The sequence below is a fragment of the Diabrotica virgifera genome, chromosome 2, assembly GCF_917563875.1.
Source record: "Diabrotica virgifera virgifera chromosome 2, PGI_DIABVI_V3a".
NCBI classification, from domain to species: domain Eukaryota; kingdom Metazoa; phylum Arthropoda; class Insecta; order Coleoptera; family Chrysomelidae; genus Diabrotica; species Diabrotica virgifera.
The window spans coordinates 216,597,007-216,622,993 of NC_065444.1; the positions used below are offsets into that span (position 1 = coordinate 216,597,007).

At 34.7% G+C, this 25,987-nt stretch overlaps 3 protein-coding genes across 8 annotated transcripts in view; 1 reads left to right on the forward strand and 2 right to left on the reverse strand.

Annotated features, from left to right (window-relative positions):
- LOC114333974 (zinc finger protein OZF-like) overlaps positions 1-25,987 on the reverse strand; it is a 231,802-nt gene that overhangs the window by 44,152 nt on the left and 161,663 nt on the right. Inside the window, exons 1-2 of one of the 5 annotated variants that reach the window (XM_050643100.1) lie at positions 10,503-11,039; positions 960-1,091 (exon numbers count right to left, since the gene is read on the reverse strand). The exons of 1 other annotated variant lie outside the window; for it this stretch is intronic. In XM_050643100.1, the coding sequence (XP_050499057.1) occupies positions 960-1,091; positions 10,503-10,602 (232 nt within the window). In that variant the 5' untranslated portion in view covers positions 10,603-11,039. Of the gene's footprint in view, positions 1-959; positions 1,092-10,502; positions 11,042-25,987 lie in introns of those variants that run through there. 3 more of the 5 variants (XM_050643101.1, XM_050643099.1, XM_050643104.1) reach the window with 3 other exon arrangements.
- LOC126879819 (zinc finger protein 664-like) overlaps positions 12,521-25,987 on the forward strand; it is a 58,294-nt gene continuing 44,827 nt past the window's right edge. Inside the window, exon 1 of one of the 2 annotated variants that reach the window (XM_050643111.1) lies at positions 12,521-12,768. In XM_050643111.1, the coding sequence (XP_050499068.1) occupies positions 12,651-12,768 (118 nt within the window). In that variant the 5' untranslated portion in view covers positions 12,521-12,650. The remainder of the gene's footprint in view (positions 12,769-25,987) is intronic. The other variant, XM_050643110.1, reaches the window with a different exon arrangement.
- Positions 14,168-15,839, reverse strand: LOC126879820 (uncharacterized). Its single transcript, XM_050643112.1, has 2 exons — positions 15,513-15,839; positions 14,168-15,458 (listed from the first exon to the last, which is right to left on the reverse strand). Exons 1-2 carry the CDS (start codon positions 15,780-15,782, stop codon positions 14,634-14,636), a joined length of 1,095 nt encoding a protein of 364 aa, XP_050499069.1. The 5' UTR covers positions 15,783-15,839; the 3' UTR covers positions 14,168-14,633.

Sequence of the window (25,987 nt, forward strand, 5' to 3'; positions counted from 1 at the left end):
GCTGGCCAAATACCCAAGTAAGTGGAGGCCAATAAACTAAAGAATGAGAAGAAGAATATACCTAAATATAACCATAAATATAACCATATAGTTAAACTATGTGACGTCACGGGTCGTTTGAACTATTTGAATATCGCAAAAGACTTTAAATTTGTATTTCTAAGTTATTATGAGGTTTTGAAACGTGAAATTTTGGAAATCTCATTTTTAAACAAAACTGAACATTGTTATGTAATAAAAAAATGCGCAAGTTCCCTATTATATTGGTGGTAAATAGAAGTCTGCCTTTTGCATGAGTTTAATGAAAGGGTAACAAATCAATTGGAAGTTCTGTCCGACAAAATTCATGGGACGTTTTCATAGTCTGACGTTCGAAATCTGTAGGTAACCTGTTCCACAATTAAAACTTCCCCTGTTCCAGTGTTCCCGTACATCAAAGTTTGTTCGACTAGGCACCGTTAAGTTATTAACAAATTTTAAGCTTGCTATTAATACATTGACGGACAAAACGTCTATAGACGTCTAATTTCCATTGATGTTATGTGACACAACGTCTATAGACGACATTTTTAAAATAATGAGTTGTGACAAAAAATCGGTCTCAAAAAATGTCACATTACATTTACAGATGCATATTAAATGTGACACGATGTCCATGGTCGTCGTCCACATGTTTACAAAAAAATGTTAAAAGCTAATTGTTTCCATAAAGTATAAGCATTAAAAGAAATTCAGAAATTTCCCTATTCTACTTTGCAAAATACATAATATAGTGTCACACCACTTGCTTACACATTTGATGCACTGTCCGTCAACGTGTTAATAAACTTTTTTTTGGTACGCGGGATCCAGGCCTATATATACATATTAGTAATACGGAATGGACAAATGTAGCACGTTCTGTTTGATACATACTATTGATACGAGATAAAAATAAACCTTTTTATTACTTTTCTTACCTGGGTAATCTTCCCCTGGTTCATTTTTCAAATCATCCATATCTACTGAGGTGGATAGCTCTAAATCATTTTGGTAATCCTCTTTAACTTCTTTCTTAATTTCAACTTTACATTCCATCGCTAATAAAGAAACTGAATAAAATTATTCTGCAAAATTCAATTCAAATAATCTTAAAATAACATCAACATTCTAACAATAGTAGTCAACGAATATATAATGAATCCATATTCTATTCAATAGTTAGTGCATCCTGCATTACTGCATCAGTGCAATATACCAACATCAGAAATAAAAATACTTACGATAAAAAATATTCATATATTCATATTCTATATATTCATATTCTAAATATTCATATTCTATATAGAATAAAAGATGTGATTATTATTTAGCAATTGGGAACACGGTACACCTCAAAAATGTACAATATTTTGTGGACTTGGCCGAAAAAGTAATGAAAAGCTCAAACTGTAATATGTTCTTTGGTATAAAGTCGTAAAAGTGCCCAAAAATCAAGAAATGCAAAATGAATAAAAAAAAGTAGTGGAATAACCAAATTTACATAAAAACCAACAAAAATATGTAATTGTCTTAATCACAACACATGTAATTAGGACAATAAAAATATCAATGATTTTTACTATTACATTGTGTAAAAATATATAAAAAAAAAACTGTGTTCTTTGTACGCACGTCCAAAGATGTACTTACTTATGGTAGGGGAGCAAAGTATGCTAAATGTGCAGTCACTCGAGCGCTTTGGGGACCTATTGGGTTGTGATTATTAGGTCCTAAAACCAAAAAAAGTTAAGTAAAATTTTCCATTTTAGCGGGCGCTTGCCATTTTTTAATTTAATTTTCCATTTCCATTAATCGTTTTTTCCGAATATAGCGCCATCTATCCATAATTCGAAAAAATGTTTCGAATAAAAGTTGCTTATTTTTATGCAGAGAATTCAAATCTGGAACAAAAAATGGGGGCTCCTATTTAAGATTTTAAAGTAACCCCCCACCCCACCTCCGTGGGGGGTCGCGTTTGGTACCATTCGATATATTTTTCAAAAATATTAAATAAGTGTGTTTTGCAATTTTTCGATCTGATGTTTATTTTGCTAAATATCGCGGGATTTGTATTTAAAATTTAAAATTTACCCCCCACCCCTCTCTGCGAGGAGTCGTGTTTGGTATCTATCGATAGATTTTTGAAAAATATTGAACGTGTAGTTTTTAGTTTTTCGATCTGACGTTCATTTCGCGAAATATTCGCCTTTTTCTTGTGAAACTTTGTGACTCACCAATTCCCTTACGCCCCTCTCAAATCGTCAGATTTTTTAAATATACACTGTTTTGCATGTACTTAACTTACCTTATCTTAATCTGACAATTTCGAGTATTTTTAAGGATAGATTTTTTGTTTCGGGCCCCCCTAAACGAACTCCCCTGTGTTAAGAGCCAATATATGGCAGAGGTACATCTGCAGGGTACCACGTTTCTCCCCATATGATAATCTGACGCGCTCGAGTAACTGCAAAAATCCCCGCTTGGGCTCCCCTACCATTATATTTTTATGATTTCAATGAACCAAATATATTTTTTCTACAAACGTGTTAAAAATGCAACTTTTAGCACTCCATAGGAGCGTTAAAATAGTAAGGTATTTATGAAACAGTTCGTGAAGTATGCTTTTTGAGAACGCACGCGATTTTTAGATTACTATACATCGCGTAAGTTCGCAAAAAGTACTTCACGCACAGTTTCATACAATATTTTATCTACGATAAACAATTAAAAAAACTGTAACTCTTCGTCACTGGAATTCATTTCTATTCTACAATTTTTAGAACTTTGACATTTAAAAATCCTAACTACTTTCAAACCACAAAACTGCCAAAAATTTTATTGTAAGTCATTGCTCATATTGTCATCACCATGATAACGCGAAAGTTAAGAATATTGGATTATATGAAAGTATGCCAAAAACCCATTGAAAGTGTGCGAAAAAGTAAATCCCATTTAAAATACATTGTTACTTCACGCACACTTTAAACCCTTCACGCACTGCTATCTATAATGACAGTTTTCACAAACTAAAAACTTATACATAATATGACATAGAGTAGATAAATGTTACTTTAAAACACTAGTGCTTTAGAAATTTTAAGGCAATGCAGTTAAAATTGAAATGACAAATTTTTAAAACAAACATCAAAATATTTTTTTATATTTCATTTATTAACATTAGTATTAACAGTACAATTTGAAAAAAGGTTTTTTAGAAGGTTTTTTAAAATTTAATTTAAACTGTATTATTGCATTTTTAACACGTTTGTAGAAAAAAACTATTAAAATTTGTTAGAATATACAACAATAAAAGTAGATGGTATTCTATAGTTGTGTCAGATTTTCTACACAATTTTAATAGAAGTGTAACTTCTAGCGTGCGTTCAAAGTACACACACATTCTTTTTTTCTATATTAATAACTCCAAAAGATATCGAAGTCGTCACGACAAAAAGGCATATCAAAATAAAATACTTTTTACGTCCTATTAAAAAGACGCAGCTGTAAAAAAAATTTAAACCCAACTAAAACGAGCTTTGAATTTTCTAACCGCCAAACGAGTTTCTTAAAAGATGAGACACCGAAATCAGTAAGCGACAAGATCCGTAGTGGAAGGTGGTGCTTACATCTTGGGTCTGAAAACCTGGTTATATCAATAAGGTAAACAATAATTTGGAATATTATTAGTATCGATTTAATGGTTTGTTAAGCGTTTAGTTAGATTATTTATCTTGAGAAATCATAATATTATAAGAATTTACAATTTTACCGACTGTCGGTTACGCCTTTTCAGAAAAAAATTTTTCGTTTATCTAACCGCCATTTGGCTATTTGAAATACACTATGACTTAAATTTGCCATAGAAAAATTACTACTTAACCGACTTAAATAAGGTTTGAACCTAAATAAAATATATATTTACTCTGTTGTATAGTCTTCTTTTTTTTTAAATTTTAAAGTTAGGGGAGAATGGGGGAATTTGAGCCATCGGGTAATGAGAGCCACCCAGTTTTATTTAAATTACGCGCTTTTAAATACTTGCTGACACTGGTGACACGTTACCGACAATGCAGAGATGCAGCGACATCGTTGCAGATGTTTATTCAGTGTTGTTTGATTGTTGTGTGAGCATAGTAGACTTGTTGCAGTAATCGTTATAATACACGTGGTTTACAAAATTCACTGTAAATTAGTCCCAACATGTTTTTCTTAAAAACTATTTTATACAAACTAAACTTAACTACCTAAAGAAAAATTGCATGTGATTTGTTTTTTTAATCACCTGGTTTTGGTAATTTTTTTCATAGGTTAAAATTTTCTAAACAAAACGGGTAATGGGAACCATTATAAAGACTCATCGGATAGGACTCATCGGATGAAGAAAATGTCAGTGATAAAGACCTTTGTGATGATAACTCGGATAATGAAGATGAAACAGATTTATGTTTTATCTGCTATGATTCTGGGAAAAGCGGCAGAACTGTGGTATCGCTGTACAGCTTGTGGTCGATGGGTACATGCAGATTGTTCGGGGGTTGACACAGCTAAAGATTATCTCTGTGACTTTTGTTTAAACAAAATGAGTTAAAAACAATGTATTACTATTTTTGTTATGAAAATTAAAAATTTAATACAGATAAAACTTAAAATAAATTGTGGTTCTTATTACCCGACCTATTGGGGCAATTGGAGCCATTCACTATATTTAGTAATTTCATAATAACTTTAACATAACTAAATAAATTTACGCAATAATAATAGCGAAGGATAATTAACATTTTAAAGTAGCTCTTAGCCTAAACCGATTTTTTATATACCCTAAAATTTATTTTTTATTAAAGAATATAGTTAAGTGGTTCCCATTCCCCCATTCTCCCCTATATTTTGGTAGTAATATTATTTTAAAAAACTAACATTTAAATGGCGCTTACTTCTTTTTTGAAGTTATACTTCTTTAGGCGCGATTGAGAGTAAAATTTCATAATTCTGCGCGCCTGCGCACACAGACAGTATGGTATAAACGTTATACGGGATCTGATTGGGTGTTAAAATCATCTGTCAATAATTGTTCAATAGGGCTTTTCATCGATTGTCATTTGTTTCGAGCTTCTGTCATGTGTCACATAATATTAATATATCTACGCCATACGTCTTTGATTTGTATCATTGGTATTACCAATAACGTATGACGTAGATATATTAATATTATGTGACACATGACAGAAGCTCGAAACAAATGACTGTGAATGAAAAGCCCTATATAGAGATTTTGGACAAACAAATTATTGTTGTGTATATTAGTTTTTATTGTTGTGATGGCAGAGAAAAATGTAAGTTTATAATATTGTAGTGACTTTTTAAACAGTTTTTAAAAGCGACAGGTACGTAACAATTGTCAATGTTTCAGTATCCTAATAAAAAATTTCGTAGGTAGGACCTACCTATTTGTAAAATTTAAAAAGAACCTACTAAAATAGTATGTAATGCTTTGATTTACATAATTTGATTACCATCGAAATTTCTATCAATATTCACCTAATATATTGTTTTCTTACTCTATGTTTTGTTGTATTCTAATATTTCTTTCAATTCAAAATTAAAATAATTTGGTTAAATTCAGAACCGTCAAAAGTTTAATCCGTTTAGTTAGTTGATCTTCGCACGTGATGACACATCGTCTCCGTGGGTAAACGTTTAAGGTGAATGAATTTCAATACTATAACTGCGCTGATAAGCGGGTTCGAACACCAATGGAAACTTTTATTTTTTAAATTTTTTTATACATTTTATGATTGTAAGTTTATTATATAATTTTTTTTCCGAAAATACGTAGGTTAGTTAAAATTTTGTCCTACATTGTTCAGAAATCATTTGTGGCATTTTTCAATGTGTTTGTTTGTGTGTGTTTTATTCTTTTATAATTTTAATTTTTGGCACTGTTTTAATAAAAATTTTTGAGAAGTATAAGTATTAAAATTAGTTTAATATTTAAATAAAATATAAATAAACTGTTTAAAGTATATTAATTTCAAAAATGAATAACCATTTTCAATTTCGTTGCAAAACGAAAATACAGCCGAACCATATTCCAGTCCAATCAGAGAGTGCTGCAAGCACCTCTACCGGTTTCGAAACTTATTAGTCTCTCATCAGGAGGCACATATGCTGCTCTCCCTGATCCAACCAAAACAAACCCCAGCGTGCAGTCCCGAATTGCAACGAACGAAATTTCATTCTGGTGGGATATGCTGTATGCCATTAGAGTGAAAACTTAGTCTTTTATATTAATTTCGTTGAAATCATATAATAGAAGTATAACTTCTTACGTGCGTACAAAGTACACACACATTCTTTTTTTTAATGGTTTTTAGAATGGTTTCTCAGGGCACAAAATAATAAATCTTGCATTGCAATCCATTTTGGAGGATCAGGATAGTAATGTGCCGGAATCCAGCGGAAATAATAAAAACCATGGTTCATTTTCCACCGAAAATGAGGTCACAACGAAGCGCTAAAGCATGATGTTCTTTTAGAGATTATACTAAAAGACTGTGAACAAGAACTCCAAATGCCTAGTTCTGTTCTAGATGATGATGCCATTGTGGATTTCAGTTTTCCTCTAAGTCCAAATTTGAATATTGACAGCCGTTTATTTTCGAATATTGATGAGACTGCCGAAGAAGAAACTGATTTATTAACCTGTGATAAAAAGCTTGTACCTTACTTAGATAGTGATGATACTGATGATAGTAGTAATAATGCCGCAATAGTATTTAGTCCATTAGTTAATAATAAGATAGGTTGTAATGATTTTATACAACATAATGATTCTTTAAACTTCGAATTAGATTCATCATCCTCTTGACAGTATTCCTTAAATATGAGACTGAAATTGACAGCATTAGTTCTAGCTCATCAACTGGTTCAATTTCTAGTAAAACATCATGTAGTTCATCTCAAAGCACTCAACCTGAAGGTAGAGAACAAAAGAGAAAAAAAAAGGAAAGTAATTTATTACATCAACGAAAGTTACGTAACGTGGGGAAAAGTTACTGTAATTATAAAAGCGAACGCGTTACCTACTGAAAAAGTTTTGCTTCCTAATCCATGTTCAGGCAAAAAATGTGTCAATGTAACAGCTTTAGCACTGAGGTGAGAAATAGTATTTTAAAAAAATTTTGGAACCTAGGTAATAATTTAGATAAGAAAAACTTCATTAATGGTTGCGTTAATGTCATACCTGTAAAGAGAAAAAGAAGAGTTTCTGATTCACGTCGCAATCTAACTTATCAATACTTTCTTTTGAACAATAATGTACAAAACATGTTTGCTTACAATTCTTTAAAAATACTCTAGATATTAGTCAAAAATTGGTATGGTATGCTATTAAAGGAAAAATTGAAGTTAACTGTGAGAAGAGGGAGAAACATGAACCTAAACATAAAATAACTCCAGAACATATGTTAGTATTTAAAGATTTTATTGAGGGTCTTCTTGCTGTCCCCTCGTACTACTGTTGAGGGTCGACTAAAAAATTGTATTTACCAGCAGATACTGAAAGCATTTCAAATCTTTATAAAATGTACACCATAAAAATAAATGAAAATAATGGCATCCCCTTTAAAATATCTACTTTTAAAAAGTACTGCAAAAAAGATTATAACATTGGTATTCATGTACCTAGAAAGGATAAATGTTCTACATGTGTAAAGCTTGAAAACATTCCAGAATCCGAAAGAACAGAACTTGATAAAAACAGATACCTCAAGCATCAAAAAAATAAAGATACAGCCAAACAATTATTTTTGACGGAACAGAGTAAATCTGATAAAGATGAGTTTGTTGCAATTTCTTTTGATCTACAAAAAGTATTGGCAACACCACATGGACCTAGCACGATGCTTGGATTTAAAAAGGAAGTATGCTGTTTATAATTTTACTGTGTATATAAAAGTAAATCCAACAACGCTTTTTGTTATGTTTGGGAGAAAAGAACGGAAAAAGAGGTGTTAACGAAATATGCACTAATTTATATTCATATCTTTCAAAATTAGATAACAATGGACATTATAGACGATTATCACTTTTCTGTGATAATTGTCCAGGGCAAAACAAAAATAAGTTTGTTTTGTCAATGTTACATTATTTTATGTCAAATGCTAAGTCGATAAAAGAAATTACAATAACCTATCTGGTCGCTGGCCATACTTATATGCCTGTCGATAGTATACATGGGGTCATTGAAAGATATGCATCAAAAATGAATATTGAGGCACCATCTGAATGGGCAACTGTTATTCGAAATGCAAGGCACCACACATGACACTTAAAGCAAATATTAATGTACCTGATGTTTTGCCTGAAAGTGATATAGAAGATAATATTTAATAATATAATATATAGATATTATCTAACTTATAGTAGTTGCTAATATTGTTGCTAATCGTTAAGTTTCAAATAAAATTAGATTGTAAAATTATGTTTAGAAGAGAGTATTTATTATTTTATTTCTTTGTAAAAACAATTAGATATTTTAGTTTTGAAAAATTACCTGCTATATCGGTCCTTTGTTTCTATTAGTTTGTTTTTTATTTATTTATTTATTTTCAAAGGGACACTGCCCAATAAGATTACAAGTTTATAAGTCCAATATACATAATACATGTGTCAATAATAATAAAACTACAATAAAATAGTAATAATAAAACAATAATACAATAAAACATAAATATCACAAACTTAATCACATAAATCAGATTCATCTATCACAATAATGAATATCCAACAACTACTCAAACAAACAAACGTCTGAGGCCAGAGATGAATTCAGACTTCGGTGCAAAGAAATCTAGATCAGGTTGAGTGTTTGCCCATCTTAGTGCTCGAGATAAAAAGTTGTTATATGCATAGTTGGTTCTGTGGATAGGAACATAGAATGTTTGATTTAATCGAGTTCTGCGGAGAGGTACATGGAGACCAACCTGCTCAAGTAGCTGAGGACACAAAACTGTTGAATTAATTATGCCATAGAGCATCCTTGCATCCTTAATTACTCGTTGGTCACGCAATGAGAGAATACCCAATTGGGTTTCGATTTGATAATAATTTAACTGATTCAACTCAAAAGGTATACCCAGTTTATATGCTATGTACCTTAAGAACTTGTGTTGGACTGTCTCGATTTTTGTTATGTAAATATTGTAAGATGGAGACCAAACACAAGAACAATAAGTACTCTAGATGAGGTCTAACTAAAGAACAATATAGTAATTTAATTGCATCAATATTCTGAAAGTATCTAGTGCATCTTTTTATAAAACCAAGCATTTGTAAAGATTTGGAAATTTTTGATATATAATGTGATTCAAATAAAAGTTTACAGTCTAAATTAATTCCCAAATCACGAATTTCAGTAACCCAGTCAACAGGAATATTCTGTATATTATAATTATATTCTATTGGGTCTCTCGATCGTCCAAAAGAAATAGCATGACGTTTTGTTATTGATGAATGTTATTTTTTGTTATCAAATTTTGATTTGTATTTTATTTCTATTATTTTTTTTTAATACAACTTACTTAGTTATCAATGTAGAAAAAATGATACATTTTAATAGTTTTTGTTGTTTTTTGAATACTCTTTCAGTTTATTTTCTTGTTATACTTAATATAATGTGATAATTAAATGTACTTTATTTTTGTATGATATTTTTTACACCAATATAACTCTAAGAAACTCATAAATATATTGTGTATTGTTTATTTTGTATTATTTTTACTTAATTGTTATGCTTTAAAATGAAAAGATTTATTCTGCATTTTTGTTATAATTCCATAAAATTAAAAGGCGTACAAGTTCCTAAGCGACATTTTTTAATAAAAATATTTTTTTCCAAATATGGTAACCGCCTTTCAAAGAGACTTAAACACCACAGAACCTAACATTAAAGGCGTAAGCACCAAAATGGTAAATATCTCATGTTTATAATAATTGTTTTATAACTAACATATGGTAAGCCTCAGTTCGATAATAATAAAATGCCAAAAAAATGTAAAAAAAAGAAATATTAAGCGATATTAAACATTTTTTGTGTCTTCTGAAAAAACTGTCAATGGCGCTTATGCATTTCTGTCGTGACACTGTCGATATACACTCCTGGTCTGGTAATGGTCTGAATTTTTTCAAAAAAAAATTAGTGCACCACTGAGATGCTTCCAATTGAAAATCATTTTTCAATTCCTCCTTCAATTTACAACAAAATCTACCCTTAATCTAAACTAGAACCGTTTTTTTTATTATTATTATCACCTGCTATTCAGTATGTTCACCTCTCAAAATTTAAGAATACTACAGAATACACAAATACAAATACCTAATAAGGTTGTAATAGAAGTAAGATAGGGTTTTCTAAAATATCTTTATAGGTATGTACTATACTATCAATAGGAGATAAAAATAAACCTTTTTATTACTTTTCTTACCTGGGTAATCTTCCTCTGGTTCATTTTTCAAATCATCCAGATCTACCGAGGTGGAAAATTCTATATCGTTTTGGTCATACTCTTCAACTTTACATTCCATCTTCCATCCCTAATACTTAAAAACTGAATAAAAATATTCTTCAAAATTCATTTCAAATAACAACCTGCACACTGTTCCTGGTTCACGATAAAATAAAAATAATAAAAAATATACTTTGTTTTTAATACTGTGACAACTGTTATTGTGGGACCGTGATGTGATAGTCGTGACGTCAAAACGTCAAAAAAAGTATTCCAAACACGTTGTGTCATGTGTCTAGGTACACGCTAAAATGTACGCAACAAATAAAAAAGTTTGATATGTTTAGGGCCGGTTGTTCGAACGCTAATCGATCACTTGATCACTATCAAATATTTAATTACTGTCACCAAAGCTGTCAATGTCAACTTTTATTGGGTTGCTGAAAACATTAAAATTATGAGATTATGTACGCAACAAATAAAAAAGTTTGATATGTTTAGGGCCGGTTGTTCGAACGCTAATCGATCACTATCAAATATTTAATTACTGTCACCAAAGCTGTCAATGTCAACTTTTATTGGGTTGCTGAAAACATTAAAATTATGAGATTAGTTAATCAATTAACATAACAATTATTAACATAGGGCCGGTTGTTCGAACGCTAATCAACAATGATCATTATCAAATAATTAATTACTGTCAATGTCAACTTTGTTTGGGTTGTTAAAAAGTCTGTGGAGTCTATAATGAATTAATATAACAATAATTATTAACATAATTAATAATAAATCTCATAATTGTAATTAATTATGTTTTCAGCAACCCAAACAAAGTTGACATTGACAGATTTGGTGACAGTAATTAAATATTTGATAATGATCATTGTTGATTAGCGTTCGAACAACCGGCCCATAATTGATTAAGTAATTTCATATTATGTTTTCAGCAACCCAAATAAAGTTGACATTGACAGTTGGTGACAGTAATTAAATATTTGATAATGATCATTGTTGATTAGCGTTCGAACAACCGGCCCCTTGTGTTTGTTTGATAGAAAAATATTTTTTAATGTTGTTCTGAAGCTATTTTCTTGTGGCATTTTTACAATTTTAACTATTTAATGGGAAATAAGCCACAATATTATTAAAAAATTATTTTTATTAACGTTTCGACGCCCAAATCGGGTGCCTTTGTCAAAATACAAAATACTACTAACAACATTTTTGTTTGTGTTAGTAGTATTTTGTATTTTGACAACGGCACCCGATTTGTGCGTCGAAACGTTAATAAAAATCATTTTTTAATAATATTGTGGCTTATTTCCCATTAAGGTCCGGTTTTTCAGTGCTGGGTTAACCCAGATTTTTCGGTCACCGAAATTTTTATGGTTAATCAGTTTTTCAGTACTAGGTTATCGCTTAAACCCGTTTAAGTTGACCAAGATTTTAACCGATACTCGCTATCATAGGTGGTTTAACTCCGAATTTTCCGACAGACGTTTATCTATATTTGCTGACAGAAGAGGTTAGTTAAATTATGACATTTTGTGTTATCGCGGGAAATATTGTATTATGTATTATTATATTCTTGATTATATCTTCATCATCAGATGCAGAATCGGAATTTGAATGCATTAATCATTTTTGTAATGTTATGTTATTTGTTATTTATAAAATAGGTTATGAAATTCTGTTTTGTTTATTTTTCTGTCAAAAATCTATAGAATTGCACATCTTGGTATAAAGCACTGAAAAACGATATAAGGGTTAAAATATTGGTTAAAATTTAAACTAGGTTAGCTAACCAAAATTTTAACCGCTCACTGAAAAACCGGGCCTAAATAGTTAAAATTAGAAAAATATTTTGTTATGACGTCTAATTCTACCTAACTTTTTTATTTGCGTACACGTTAGCGTATACCTAGACACAACGTGTTTGGAAAAATTTTGACGTTTTGACGTCACACGGTCCAATGGAGCTTTTCATTCACAGTCATTTGTTTCGAGCTTTGTGGTTGCTGTTGAATTTTGACTTTGACGTTTTGACTCTGTTGACTTGACTTGACTGTTGTTGATATTTATTAGAACTGAATTTTGCAGAATATTTTTATTGTTTTTTTATTAACGATGGAATGTAAAGTCGAAATTAAAAGAGAAGTTGAGGAGTATGAACAAAATGATATAGAACTTTCCACCTCAATAGATCTGGAAGATTTCAAAAATGAACCAGGGGAAGATTACCCAGGTAAGAAAAGAAATAAAATAAAAAAGGTTTATTATCTTGTATTGATAGTATGTATCAAAGACGACTAGAGGACTGACTAGACTTGGCCATTACTTGTTACTAATATTGTTGATTGAAATATTGAGGAGCTAATAAAACCTTTAGCTGAACTCAATCTCGAGTTTGTATGAACCTGTCAGAAAACATTACATTTCATACTTAAGTTCTTGCTATGAGAATACATAGGTACTAACTGCTTACATATTTTTAACATCTTACATGTGGTTATTATATTTCTGGACCTTGGGGGTAAACTAAATGATGATGTCATTTCAAGCAACTGTGTTTATCCTGTGTTTGCAACAAAGTTTAGAGCACTTAGGATGTTAATAAAAATCTGATATATCCCATAATTGAAGACACAAGTGCATGAAGGGTCTATGTGACAATTTTTTTTAAAATATGTTTTTTATGTTAAAAGTATGTTGTTCGAACCTAGAAATCTTTCAAACAAGTCAAGCACATTTTAAAAGTAATATTTTCTAAGTTATTAGAGTGTAAAGGATCTATGTACACAGTAAATTTTAAAATGTAAGTGCATAAAGGATCTACGTACACCTTTTATAATATACAGTGATGAGCACGCTAATAACCATCAAAATAGCACAAAAGATGGAAAACATATAAGTTGTGAGATAAAAAGAAATGAAACTAGCCAAGCTGGGAAATTTAGCGATATTAACCCATAATATCGATTGTGTCCCACCTTTAAACATATCGTACGAGTTTGGCAACTACCTCTGTCACAGTGACAGTTTTAGTTGACATACTCCTCTGATACGTGTAAAGGTGGCAAACAATCAATATAATGTAAATTTATAGGTTAATATCGCTAAATTTCCCAACTCAACTAGTTTTATTGCTTAGTATCTTATAACTTAATACGTTTTCCATCTTTTGTGCTATTTTGCCGGTCATTAGCGTGCTCATCACTGTATAATCCTTTTTAGGAATATAAAGACTAACGAGAATACCGTGATGAGCACGCTAATAACCGGCAAAATAGAGCAAAAGACAGAAAACATAATACATTGCAAAACAAAAAGAGATGAAACTAGTAGAGGTGGAAATTATCGTTATAAACTTATTAATTAACATTACATCACATAGTTTCCCACCTTTAGACATCTGTGACAGGAGTATTTTATAAAATTCTACTCTCACAGTGACAGTTGTCATACTCCTCTGATACGTCTAAAGCTGGGAAATTATGTACTGTAATGTTAATTTATACGATCATTTCCATCCCCATTAGTTTCATCTCTTTTTGTTTCGCAATGTATTATGTTTTCCATCTTTTGCGCTATTTTGCCGGTTATTAGCGTGCTCATCATTGTATAAAAATATATACTGCCGTGTTAGCGAGAAAGACCTCATCTGCGTAGAAGCAAAGTTTTCGTAACGGCCGAATAACTTTTGCAGTGCATAGCATAGCCGTTGCCAATATTATATGGTTTTAACAGATATTATTTTAAACTTCTATTTAAAATGAGTTTATCTAGAGGTTTTTTTGTTTATATTTATTCATTTGCAATTAAAAATGTAGATAGGGCACTGCAGACACTTGCATATATAAGCTTAAAACGCCTCATCTACATTTGAGGCATTTTCGTCTAACAAACTCTCAAAATTACTTACAGGGGTATTTTATAATTAGATGCTTCAAGACGTAACTTTATATTTTAAATACCCATAGTGTAATTTTAATTAAGGTAATGATGAAGGTGAGTAATTACTTAAGTCGTACAATAGGATAATTTTATTACAGTACCTACATTACAGCAAAACTTTATGTTTTAAAACATATATTGAAACTACAACACAACTTAATAATCAAGATTTTCACACAAGTCCACTGCATCATCAGAAATTGACAGCTCCTGCCAAAAATGCCTCCGATTAGAAGGCATCAAAGGACATAACTTTTTTAAAATAGACTCTTTTTTTGTTTTACTTATGCCTCTGCAAAGCGGTGTCGAAATTGTTTCACTTTTGTTTTTCAGGTATTTAGCGGTTAGAAAATTCAGCTCCTTGTATGGCGAATCATATTCGTATGAATATGACATATTAAAACTTCCTCGAATAAATTTCACTTTAACAATATTACTAAGGTATGGTCTTGGTGAATGTTTTTTAATTTTTGCCAGTGAAGAATGATCTTTCCAATTCTTAAAGTCACTAATGTCCATGTTTAGAACCTTTACATTTTTCATTTTAACTTGCTCGATTGCCGATTGGAAGTCATTAAAGTCATATACTTTTCCGCCAGATCCATAAGTCGAGCCATATGAATTCAGCGATTGTTCCACCTGGTGGTGGAAACAATCAGCTGACATAAATGAATGACCTGGCTCAAAATAGTAAACCTCTATGACTTCTGCAGAAATTTCTGGTGAATTAATAATATGTACAAAAAGGGAAAACAAGGTCCAATTTTTATTTTGTCCAGCACAATTGTCAAGCCAGATCTTAATGTATGTGGCATCTCGTTGGCTGAGTAAGTACTTATAAAATGTGCTACAAATGTTTTCTTTTTTCCGACCAGCTACCCCCTCATGCCATATAACGGCTGTAGGACCTAAAAGTTTCTGATTTTTTCCCACAGCAACAAAGCTTTCATTAAAAACGACAATTCTTTGCGTAAATAGTACCTAAAAAAACATCGTAAGATATCAATGTCACCTACCTAAAAATTAATAAATTACCTGCTTGAATGTATCGATGCGAGGCAGCATGATTACTTTTTGAAGGTCTGCTGATAGGCATATCTTCTTGGCTGTCCATTCTGTAGAATCTGCATCTTCCTTATATCTCTTCCTGGCTTCTTTAGCTTTTTTAATATGATTGTTCCATTTTACGCAAGTAACACATTTGTCCAAGTCCATGTTATTTTTTGAATGAGCGTTGTTGTGTTGGTTAAAAATTTCACATTGCTCACATTCTTCATGACCAAGCTTTGTGAATGATATCTTCATGACGTCTTTTACGAAGGCCCTGTATGTGTAATATGAGCACTTAATATTTCTATGTTTTTCGGTAAAATCGTTGTGCATTTGTATTAAACTAATATCAGATGGAAGATATTTTCTATGTGGAGCATGCTCCCTACGATAATGTGAGATGCAAGGTTGAAATGATTTTACGTGTTTTTCTAGTAATGCTCGGTCCACTGTTACTCTATTTGAATGTTTCCCTCTGCGATCGATAATTGTGGATGCAGTTTCAGAAGATGTGGATGTTTTGATAATAGTATTATTATTTTTGGTGTATCCAAGAGTTGTAAGGAAAAATGTTCGACAGACAGAAATTAATGACCCATTACTATCTTTTAGTAGGAAAGTGTTTGACTTGTTTCTTTTAAGTTTGCTGTCTTCGGAAGAAACATCAATAGTCCTACGTTTTACAGCAGTACGTTCGACGCTCCCATTTATAAATAAATGCCTTTCTCTCCATGATAGGTTCCAATATTCTTCGTTAAGCTCTTGTCTTCTATTTTGGTCTATTTTTATAGTACACTTTTTCTTACATGCTGATGTACATGGAGGTAAAACGTGGTGGGCACGGCGCACCTTTTCAATTATTTTTTGTTGCTTCTCCATTCTTGATTCGTTGCATTTTTTTCTTTTTCGAAGTTCTCCCTTCTTGGTGTACAATATAGATCTATCTTCATTTACTTCAGTATTTGCTTCTCTATCGTTGAATGGCCCCTCATTGAACTTCTTTTCGTCAGAATCTTCATTTTGAGTATCCTTTCGTTCCCCACATGGTACTAAATCTTGCGCACCATTAAATTTTACTGAAACTTCATCTACTGGTTTGTCTTCAATAATATACTCACTAACTACTTCGCCGGTTTCACTTATCTGCCATAATCTAATTTCTTCGCTATTCACTTCATTTATAATATGTGATAGTGAATCGGATTTTGATTCACCATTAGTATCTGATGGTTGAGGCGTAATTAGACTCATATCATTTAAGTTATCATCTTCAATTGGGTTGTCTACATTGGTGGCTTTCGTAGTCGGTAGTGATGTTAAACAAATAGGACCATCGCTGAAATTCTCATATTGAATCCCATTACTCAGATTAGTTAACGCTAATACTTCATGAATAATTATTTTTGGGAACGAATCTTTATCAATACGAGCGATAACTGGTTGGGGCGCTAAATCAATGGATTCCAAGCTCCCATCTTTAATTATGGCATTAAGAACTGCATTTCCCGAAGGTAAAATATCATGAATACCTTTTTCACATAAATGATTATTAACACTCTCATTTAGGGGTTGAGCTGGTAATTTAATCATTTCATTGGAGCTCTCCTCTTGGATCCCATTATCCACAACTGTACTTCCCGAAGGCATATTTAATGGAATTGGTTGCAACATGCTAAGAATTCTCGTACTTCGTGACATTCTGAAATAAATTTAAATGGTATTTATTTAATCGAATACACTTAAATTGATATATTCATGGAAACCAAAGCTTATACTCAAGAATTGGTAAAAAATGTTTGGCTAAACATTATATTGTTTATAACAAGTTATTGAATATTTTAACAAACATAATTTTGTTACACCCTGTAGATTATGCTTGTTTCACCGTAATTTATGTTAGAAGAAATCTACATTGTGTTAATAATTTAAAACAGAACAATAGATGCAAGAATGTACCAAAACCACTATGTACCTAAAAAATATTACTACATATAATTTGTTTTTATTTCCACTACACTAAACTAGAGAGATCATAACCTTACTAATATATTAATGCAATAATATAAATAATATTAGATACATTAGTATCCCTACAACTAAAAAGAAATATGCGCTTACCTTTTAGTCCTTTATATTATGTTTATTGTCACAATGTATAAAAAACTGAAACGTTTAAACAATTTCAATTAATAAACAAAATAGACATTATTCGCACGGATTTGAAACAAAACTGCCTTAACTACTTCGATGCATGTGTAAAACAGCCTAATGCGCTTGCGCTTTCTTATAAGGCGTTTTTGATTCACACAGTCCGCCCCAGAGATGTTGGTTAAGTCTTCTCCTGTGCAAGTTAAGGTGTTTTATTATAATAATAGTAGATAGGGCAGTCTAACATCACAAAATGGCAAATTTTACACTTAAGGTAAAGTTATTTTAAGGCTTAATTTTAAAACTAAATGATATTGAGGTGTATTTTCTTAACATTTTATGTGCAAAACTGCTTCCTTCATCATATGGTACCAACATGTCAGTTTTACAAAAAAATGCAGTTAAGGCGTTTTTCGTTAACACGGCAGTATAAATAAGTAAGTGTTTTTTTAAGTTTTTTTTTAATATTGTTAATAAATATATAATTTTAGGACTACTTATCCTATAAATTTAGTCTATTTAGATCTTATAGTAAGAAAGTTCTAGTATATCCTCTGTCTACTAGATGAGTTAATTTCGATCTCATCTTCATTTTTAAATTGGTTAACGGAATGATACATTCATCTGAACTGCTTCAATTGGTTTGTTTCCACATTCCTTCCCGTGTCCTTCGTTAGAATACACTATTTCATATTCCTTTTCGTCGAACTAATTATTCTGTGAATATAGGTCTGGTCAGACTTCTTGTTCATGCTAATCGGTTGCCTCATGAGACAGATTTTTTTAACTTGTCCTTAAGTGCCTTTAAACATTCTCTGAAGCGTTAAATTTAATTGTAATTCTATATACATATTTATTTTATGATTTTGTATTTTATTTAGTATTTGTTTGTAATGTTTATAAATGTTGCTTAATTGTATATTTTTTGTCAATGGGCTTGCCCCGTTTATTAACAATAAATAAATAAGTATAAAAACTTTAACTTCATTTTTCTCAATAACTTGCAAATGTCACATATACCCCATTCCACTAATATATGACCCTCTTGTTTGGATTATCGTGACAACGAATATTTTACTGTGCAAAATATGACGAAAGAAAGTAAATTGCAAATTATATTGTTGTTTATTGGAGTAATTATCATTTATTTTTTTATTAGAGCAAAAGACTTTCATACTTCTTATGTTGCACACTAAAATATTCGTTGTCGCGATAATCCAAAACAGTCAAGTATTCGTGGAATACACCATAGACCCTTCATGCACTTGTGTCAATTGGTTGAAAGACAATATGACCATATTTTAACGATAATATTATATAACCAATTTGTATAATCCAACTAATAAAATAAGTGATTAAAGAAACTTATTCAAAACAACCCATATCGACATAGTGTAGTTTACCTCCAAGGTCCAGATTTATAAATTTTTTTAATTATTAGACACGAGTTATTAGACAGTAAGGGCCGGTTGTTCGAACGCTAATCAACAATGATGATGTGTTGATTTGCGTGATAGGATAAAATGCTATGTTGAAATGCTAACAATGCTTGTCCCCGTTTAGGATTTTGTCCTCTTCAGGGTTCGTGGTGAATGTTTGTTGTTAATGGTTTTCGCAAAAGCAAACAGTCCGGAAACCGTACTGGGGTAAGTTTTTCGTTGTGGTGTTCCTGTTCCTGGGTTTTGCCGGACGGTGGTGTCCAGAAGGCCAGAGTCAACAGAGAAGAAAGTTTGATGGATTGTTGTTGGTTCCATAGCATATTAACGAGTACTGTCCGTGCTTTGCTCTAGCCCATTCTCCCTAGAAACCCTTGTACAACTTCAGGCTAGGCCTGCGTCCCTCGTCGGCGGTCAGGAGGAGGCTTTTGAGCGCAGCGTGGACAGTGAGCGTTCGAGTGTAGAAAATAGTTGCGGCTATTTTCTTGGGACGAACAGGTATAATTGTGCAATGAAGTTGGGAAACCGCAAAAAACCAACTTCTCCCTGTTCGGGGTAGGGAAGAGGATGTGTTATAGGTGGGTACGGTAGGCTAGCGGGGTAGCCTCGAGGATATTTTCGTATTCCACTGGAAGTTCGTCAATGCATGTTTGCATTAGAGCAGACGGTAAATGAAGCTTTTTGCGGGAGGGCGTTCCGCGGTGGAATACGTGGCCAGAAGATGAACAGGAACATTTTAGAGAGTCTTGTGTGTCGGAGGGGGGGTCGTTGATTATTTTGATTGTGAAGTTCCTGTTCAGAGAGTCTATTCGCTCATTGATTTTGGGGATATTCGAGATGTTATGGATTTCATTTGAGGGGAATCTCCAGTGCTTGTAGTTGCATCTACGCAAGATTCTCCGTTCCACTCGCAACAACTTCTCTCTTTGTGCTCTAGTGCAGAGAGAGTAGAGGCATGATTTGTACTCGATGACTGGTCGGATATAGGTCTTGTAAGTGTGTAAGAGAGTCTTTTTATGTGTCTTGCCAATTCGTCCAGAGAGAAGGTTGAGGAGTCTGGCCCTGTTCCTTACCCTATCCAAAGTTGCCTTTAGATCTGCGTCCCAGTTAAGAGTCCTGGTGAACAGGACTCCTAAATAGGTCGCAGTCGGGCTAAGAACAAGCCTTTCTCCCAACAGTCTCAATGGATATTGGTCGTCTTCATTTTTAATGATTCTTGGTGACCGGGTGGGAGCGCGAAACACAACTGTTGTTGTTTTATTCGCGTTCAGCGTGACTCTCCACTTACAACACTAATCCCCGACCGCGTCCAACAGAGCCTGAGCTCTTCTATGGATGAGTATTGGATTGTATCGAGAGGTTGTTGTGAGTAGTGCCGTGTCGTCTGCATAGAGAAACAGCCGAGTGCCTGGGATATTTTGGTTGCTAATGTCACTGTTGTAGATGATGTACAACAGTGGTGCTAGGACTGAACCCTGGGGAACTCCAGCTTGTGGAGTGAAGGGGGTGGACTTTTGATCGCCTATTCTCACTCTGACAGTTCGGTTGTGGAGGTATGAATGTACAATTTTGGTGAATTGTAAAGGTAGCCTGATGTCCAGAAGTTTCTGAACAAGTCCGTCGTGCCAGACCTGATCAAAAGCCTTCTGCACATCCAGAAATGTGGCTATGGCGAATGAACCATCGTTGATGGTTTGTGTGACTTTAGTTATGAAATCTGTTAATGCATGTTTTGTAGATTTACCGGGCTGGAATCCGTATTGGAATTTTGGGATGATGTTGTGTGTTTCGAGAAAGTTATTGAGCCTTTCTTTTAGGATTAGCTCAAGAACCTTACCCAGAGTATTTATTAGAGAGATTGGTCTATAGGATTCCACGTCGGTTGGGGGTTTGCCTTTTTTCAAAAGCATGATAGTGTTGGCCACTTTCCAAGGAGTAGGGAAGTGGCTGTTTTTGAGACATGCATTGAGAATTTTTGTTAGAAGAGGGATGATACTCTCTGGAAGTTTTTTGAGGCACCTTCGGTTGATGCCATCAGGTCCGGGAGCGCTGTTTTTACCCATTTGGCAATAGCTCTCCGTTTCCCTGTTTGTGAGGGGGTCCATGATAGGATCATAGACTGGAACGTGGTAGTTGAGAGTAACATTTACTATGTATTCTGTGTGGAGTTTAAACAGGCGATCAAAGTTCGGGTTGTCTGGCGTTTGGAAGTTGTTTTGAAGCGAGTTTCTGAATGCTTCGGCTTTTCCCTCTGGGGAATTGACTATGTGGTTGTTGACCAGCAGATGAGATGGTTGAGATGTTTTTTGATTTGTTAGGACTTTGAATGTGTTCCAGAATTTACTTCCGTCTCTGTAGTCCAGTTTTGAGGTAGCATCCTCCCACCGGCGAGCCGTTAGGTTGGATATCTCTCTCTTTATCCTGGCACAGATTCGGTTGTATTCTGTTTTGATTAGTGGATTTCTGTTGGCCTTGTATTGACGTAGAAGACGTCTTTTTTGTTGAATTTTGGCTAAGATGTATTGTGGAAGAGCCGGAGATGTGTAGATTATTTGTTTTAGTGGAATAGCGTGCGTGATCGCCTCAGTGATGAGGTTCTCAATTTCTGATGCACTGGTGTCAATACTATCGTTAGTATCGAGTTCGCCTAATATAGGAAGATTTTGTGTGATGAAATTTTGGAATTCAGTCCAGTTAGCATGACGATAGTCTCTTATGGTTCTTGGAGGGTTGGGTTGCTTTGGAGTTAGTATGTCAGTGTTGACAAGAAGTGGTAGGTGGTCTGACGTTATTGAGTCGCCTATGTGGCATCTATCCCCGAACCGATCCAGAATGTTACTAGTAACTAGGATGTGGTCGACAATAGAGGGCCCAGTGGCGTTCAAAAACGTGTATTCAGTGTTGGTGATTCTTGAGATAGGAAGGTCTAGTAGTAGATCCGTGAGGCGGATGCCTTCTCGGTTTTGATTGTGATCACCAAACTGTGTATGTCTACAATTTAGGTCTCCCATCAGCACGGCCTTGCCGAGCGTTGAAAAGTACTCGAGCAACTGCCTGCTGAGTGGCAGACCCGGGTGTTTGTAGTAAGAGACTATCGTGAGGGTTTCGTTGTTTGGGATATGCACGTCAATTGCCAGGAAGTCCACATCAGGTGGACGAAAGTTTTGTGGGAACGTGTGTACGTTGTATGGTATTCCGTGCTTTACGAGAATACCATTCCCATGTGAAACCTGACAGCGGCTTCGATGGATAATCGAATATCCTGCGAAGTGTGGATCGTTTTTCGACAGAGTATCTGTGAGTGAGAGGATCTGGATGTTGTACTTCGACAGGATATTCTTGATGAGGGGTCTCTTTTTGGAGAGACCCTGACAGTTGACTGTGCCTAGGATGAAATCCATAAAGGGAGGGTTTTAGTGGTTGGAGCGGAATGTCACCGTGACATTGCTCCCGTACCCGTGGACCACTGTCGAGTGGTCGTAGACTTGGCTAATTAGATTAGCCGTGATTGCAGCGATATGTTCGCGAAGTTCGGGCAACAAGTTCAGTAGCAGAGCAGTCTGAATTGACAGGATGTTTTTGGTCTCCGTTGGAAGTTCGAAAGGAGGGAATGATCTTTCGATCGTTAGTGGCTGTATTTCGTGTTGGGCGGAGGGGATGGTGTGTCTTTGAGGACACTTGTTGGAATATGCGGGGTGGTCGCCGCCGCAATTCGGGCATTTGGGTTCCTGCTGTTTGGTGCAGGCGCTGGATTTGTGGTTGCCGCCGCAGTGGGGGCAGACGAATGCTTTTTGAGGGCATTCGTCGATGGAGTGTCCGTTGATGCAGCATTTGCTGCAATATTTTGGGGTTGGGATTGTAGGGTCGGAGCCATGTGGGAGTTCGGCATTGTATATTTCACCGTCGAGAGTTATGCCTCGGCTCAAAGCTGTCGTGAACTTCTCCAAGGATTTGGTCACCACCTTGATCACTTTAGAGTCCTTGCCTGTTTTGTAGGCTTTGACTCTCCACAGTTTTTCAACTGGGAATTGCTGTTGTGTGAGCAAGTCGGTGACCTCCTGCTCGGAATAATCCACGTCGATTCCAGTAATGCAGAGGAGGTAGGTGGGCTCTTTGTTAGAAGGGTTTGCATTTCTGCTACGGCTTTGAACCGTAATCATGGTTTGGCCAGTTGCTGTGTGGATCGCTTTTTCTATATCCCCTGCATTTATCGGATCAAAAAGTCGAAGATGGGCGATGCCATGAGAGAGTACTTTACATGAATGGATTTTGTTAGCTAAGAGATTGGTGGCATTTATTTGCCGAAAGAAGGTACGTTTGTTGCAAAGATCTTTTGGAAGATCTTTGATGAGATATTCGGACAGAGTCGGATCGTTGATTGCGTTAATGACATTTTGATTTCTGGCTTGAGTTTTGGGACGAGGATTGGCTGCGGCATTGGCGTAAGACATTTGTCTTAATTGTCTTCTTTGGAAGACGAATTCGTTGGGCTCTGGATTGTTAGAGGCGCTGACGGATGCTTGTTGTTGAGATGGTTGTTGTTGTGTGGGTTGTTGAACAGAAGTTTGTTGTGGTGCTTGCTTAGAAGGTTGTGTGGGAATTCTTGGTATAGCACCCTGCCTAGTCCGAGTGCTCTGGCGCTGAGGACCAGTCTGTGCTGATGCTAGAGGCGGAAAATCGCGCGCATATCGCTGCAGAAGGGGGTTGGTGGCGTCGTCCCGCTCGACGCGGAGGTAGGCCTCGAGATACTTGTCGCGGACGATTTGCATCTCCGCGCTAAGCGTCTCGAGGTCCAGCTCCGCCGTGAGACGGTTGTAGCCTCTGGGTGGTGGTACAGGGCCTTCCTGTTGCAAGGAAGCGAACTGGTTGGCTGTAATGGTGGCTGTAGTGGTGGTGTTGGTGGTGGCAACGCTTGTCTGGGTCGTCGTCCGAGGACGAAGCGACCGGGTTGAACTGACGGACCTTACTGATGAAGGCATGACAATTGGGAGGATGCAAGTCTGGCGATCGGAGGGCACCTCAGCCTCAAGGTGTTCTGGGGGGTAAACCCCAGGGATAAAGGTGGCTTGTCCACCCCTCCGTGCTTTTCCTGCGTTAGACAGTGACTATATTTACCTGATGGGTGCAGTTTACCCTGCTGCTGGTGGGTCCCTCGTTGTAAGCCTTTTTCGCGTTTAGTTTGGCCCCCTTACTCGCACTTGTTCTTGGAGCCGTATGTGAACACTAGGTAGAGTTCGGGGCGAGCGAACTCGCTCGAGCCCAGGGCCAGAGTATTCCTCTGAAACCCCGCAATCCGTCTACCTTTTTGGTTTACACGGCCAAGCGTCGTTGGTTTTTCACACTGGTTCCAAACTAAACGTTTAGGGCTAACCGTGTGCCGCTTCTTCAGCACTTGATGCTCTCAGGCTTCTCGCTGTTCGTCGGTAAGAGTGTGGTGTGCAGGCAGTGACCTCACTCATCGACGTCCGGATCGAGAAATCAACAATGATCATTATCAAATATTTAATTACTGTCACCAACTGTCAATGTCAACTTTGTTTGGGTTGCTGAAAACATAATTGATTACAATTATGAAATTACTTAATCAATTATGTTAATAATTGTTATGTTAATTGATTAACTAATCTCATAATTGTAATCAATTATGTTTGTTTCAGTATGTTTGAGTTATTATTCTGGATTCTGGACTATCAACAAAATAAGAAAATTAGTTAGTGAGGAAATCGTAGGTAGTTTTTCAGTCGCTATCTACGGTTTATAAGTTAGTATTAAGTCTCTCCTATTTAGCTATTTATATATAAAAAATTGAGAATTGTCAGTGTCAGTAGAACAAGTAATAAAAACGTTGAAAAATTTGTAAAAAGAACGAAATTTGACTGAGTTTCCATTAATTAGCTGCAGCTAACCTAATTTGATTGATTTTTACTTCAAAACCTGGCAAATTAAGGAGTAGAACAAGATAAAGAAATCAGTCTAGAGTAAAAGTTATCTTGTTCGAAACATTTTGGTGCCGAAACCAGGGAATCGAAGTAATTAAGAAGAGGTTAGCTGCTCTCCAAAGGAAGGAAACAGTCATTTTAAGTTCAAAGGTAAACTACTGTCTACAACGATGTCAGCAAGCGAAGGTGAAAGTAAGCGTATATCAAGGCCCCCCTCCAAGAATGACATATAATGAGTTTGGAAATCCAATAGATACCCCAACTACAGTCATCGTAAGACAACCAAAAGTCAATTTAAGCCGAAAAATCTCATTGTCCAGAGCTTCATCAGTATACTCAAAAAGAGTAAACAGTCCCTAATCGACCTTGAAAAAGAATATGCCTCAAGAAACAAACTCTCCGAGACAAAGGAAAAGATGGCTTAATTACAAATTAAGATCATAGAAGAAGAAGAAAAGGTTGAACAATGCTCTGAGAACTTTTCAACCCTGAAAGAAATCTCTCCAGACAACCTGAGTGTAGATGATGCTGGGAAGCTAGTCAATGTACTAAAAAACATGCAAAAAAGTAAGAAGACATTGATGCATCTCCAGCTAAAGCTACAAGGCCTTCAATGGTTAAGTTTAATTCAGGAAAAAAGCTTAACAATCTTGAAGAGCTTAAAAAGAAAAAAGATAAAGCCTTTCGACAATCAATCGCCGAAGACCAGTATTTAGAATCTGATGATGATGGTGAAGTCGTCGAAACCAATCATTCAAATGAAGTGAACATACAAACTGAAGTGGAAGAGATACCACGAGTGAATGATCTACAAGAATCAAAAAATCTTTCAGTTGACCCAAAGACTTACATTTTGAAGTGTCATACAGTCCCAGTAATGAACTTGCCGTCTCAGACCTATTCTGCTTCAGAGCTGAAGAAGAAGTACCCATACTTA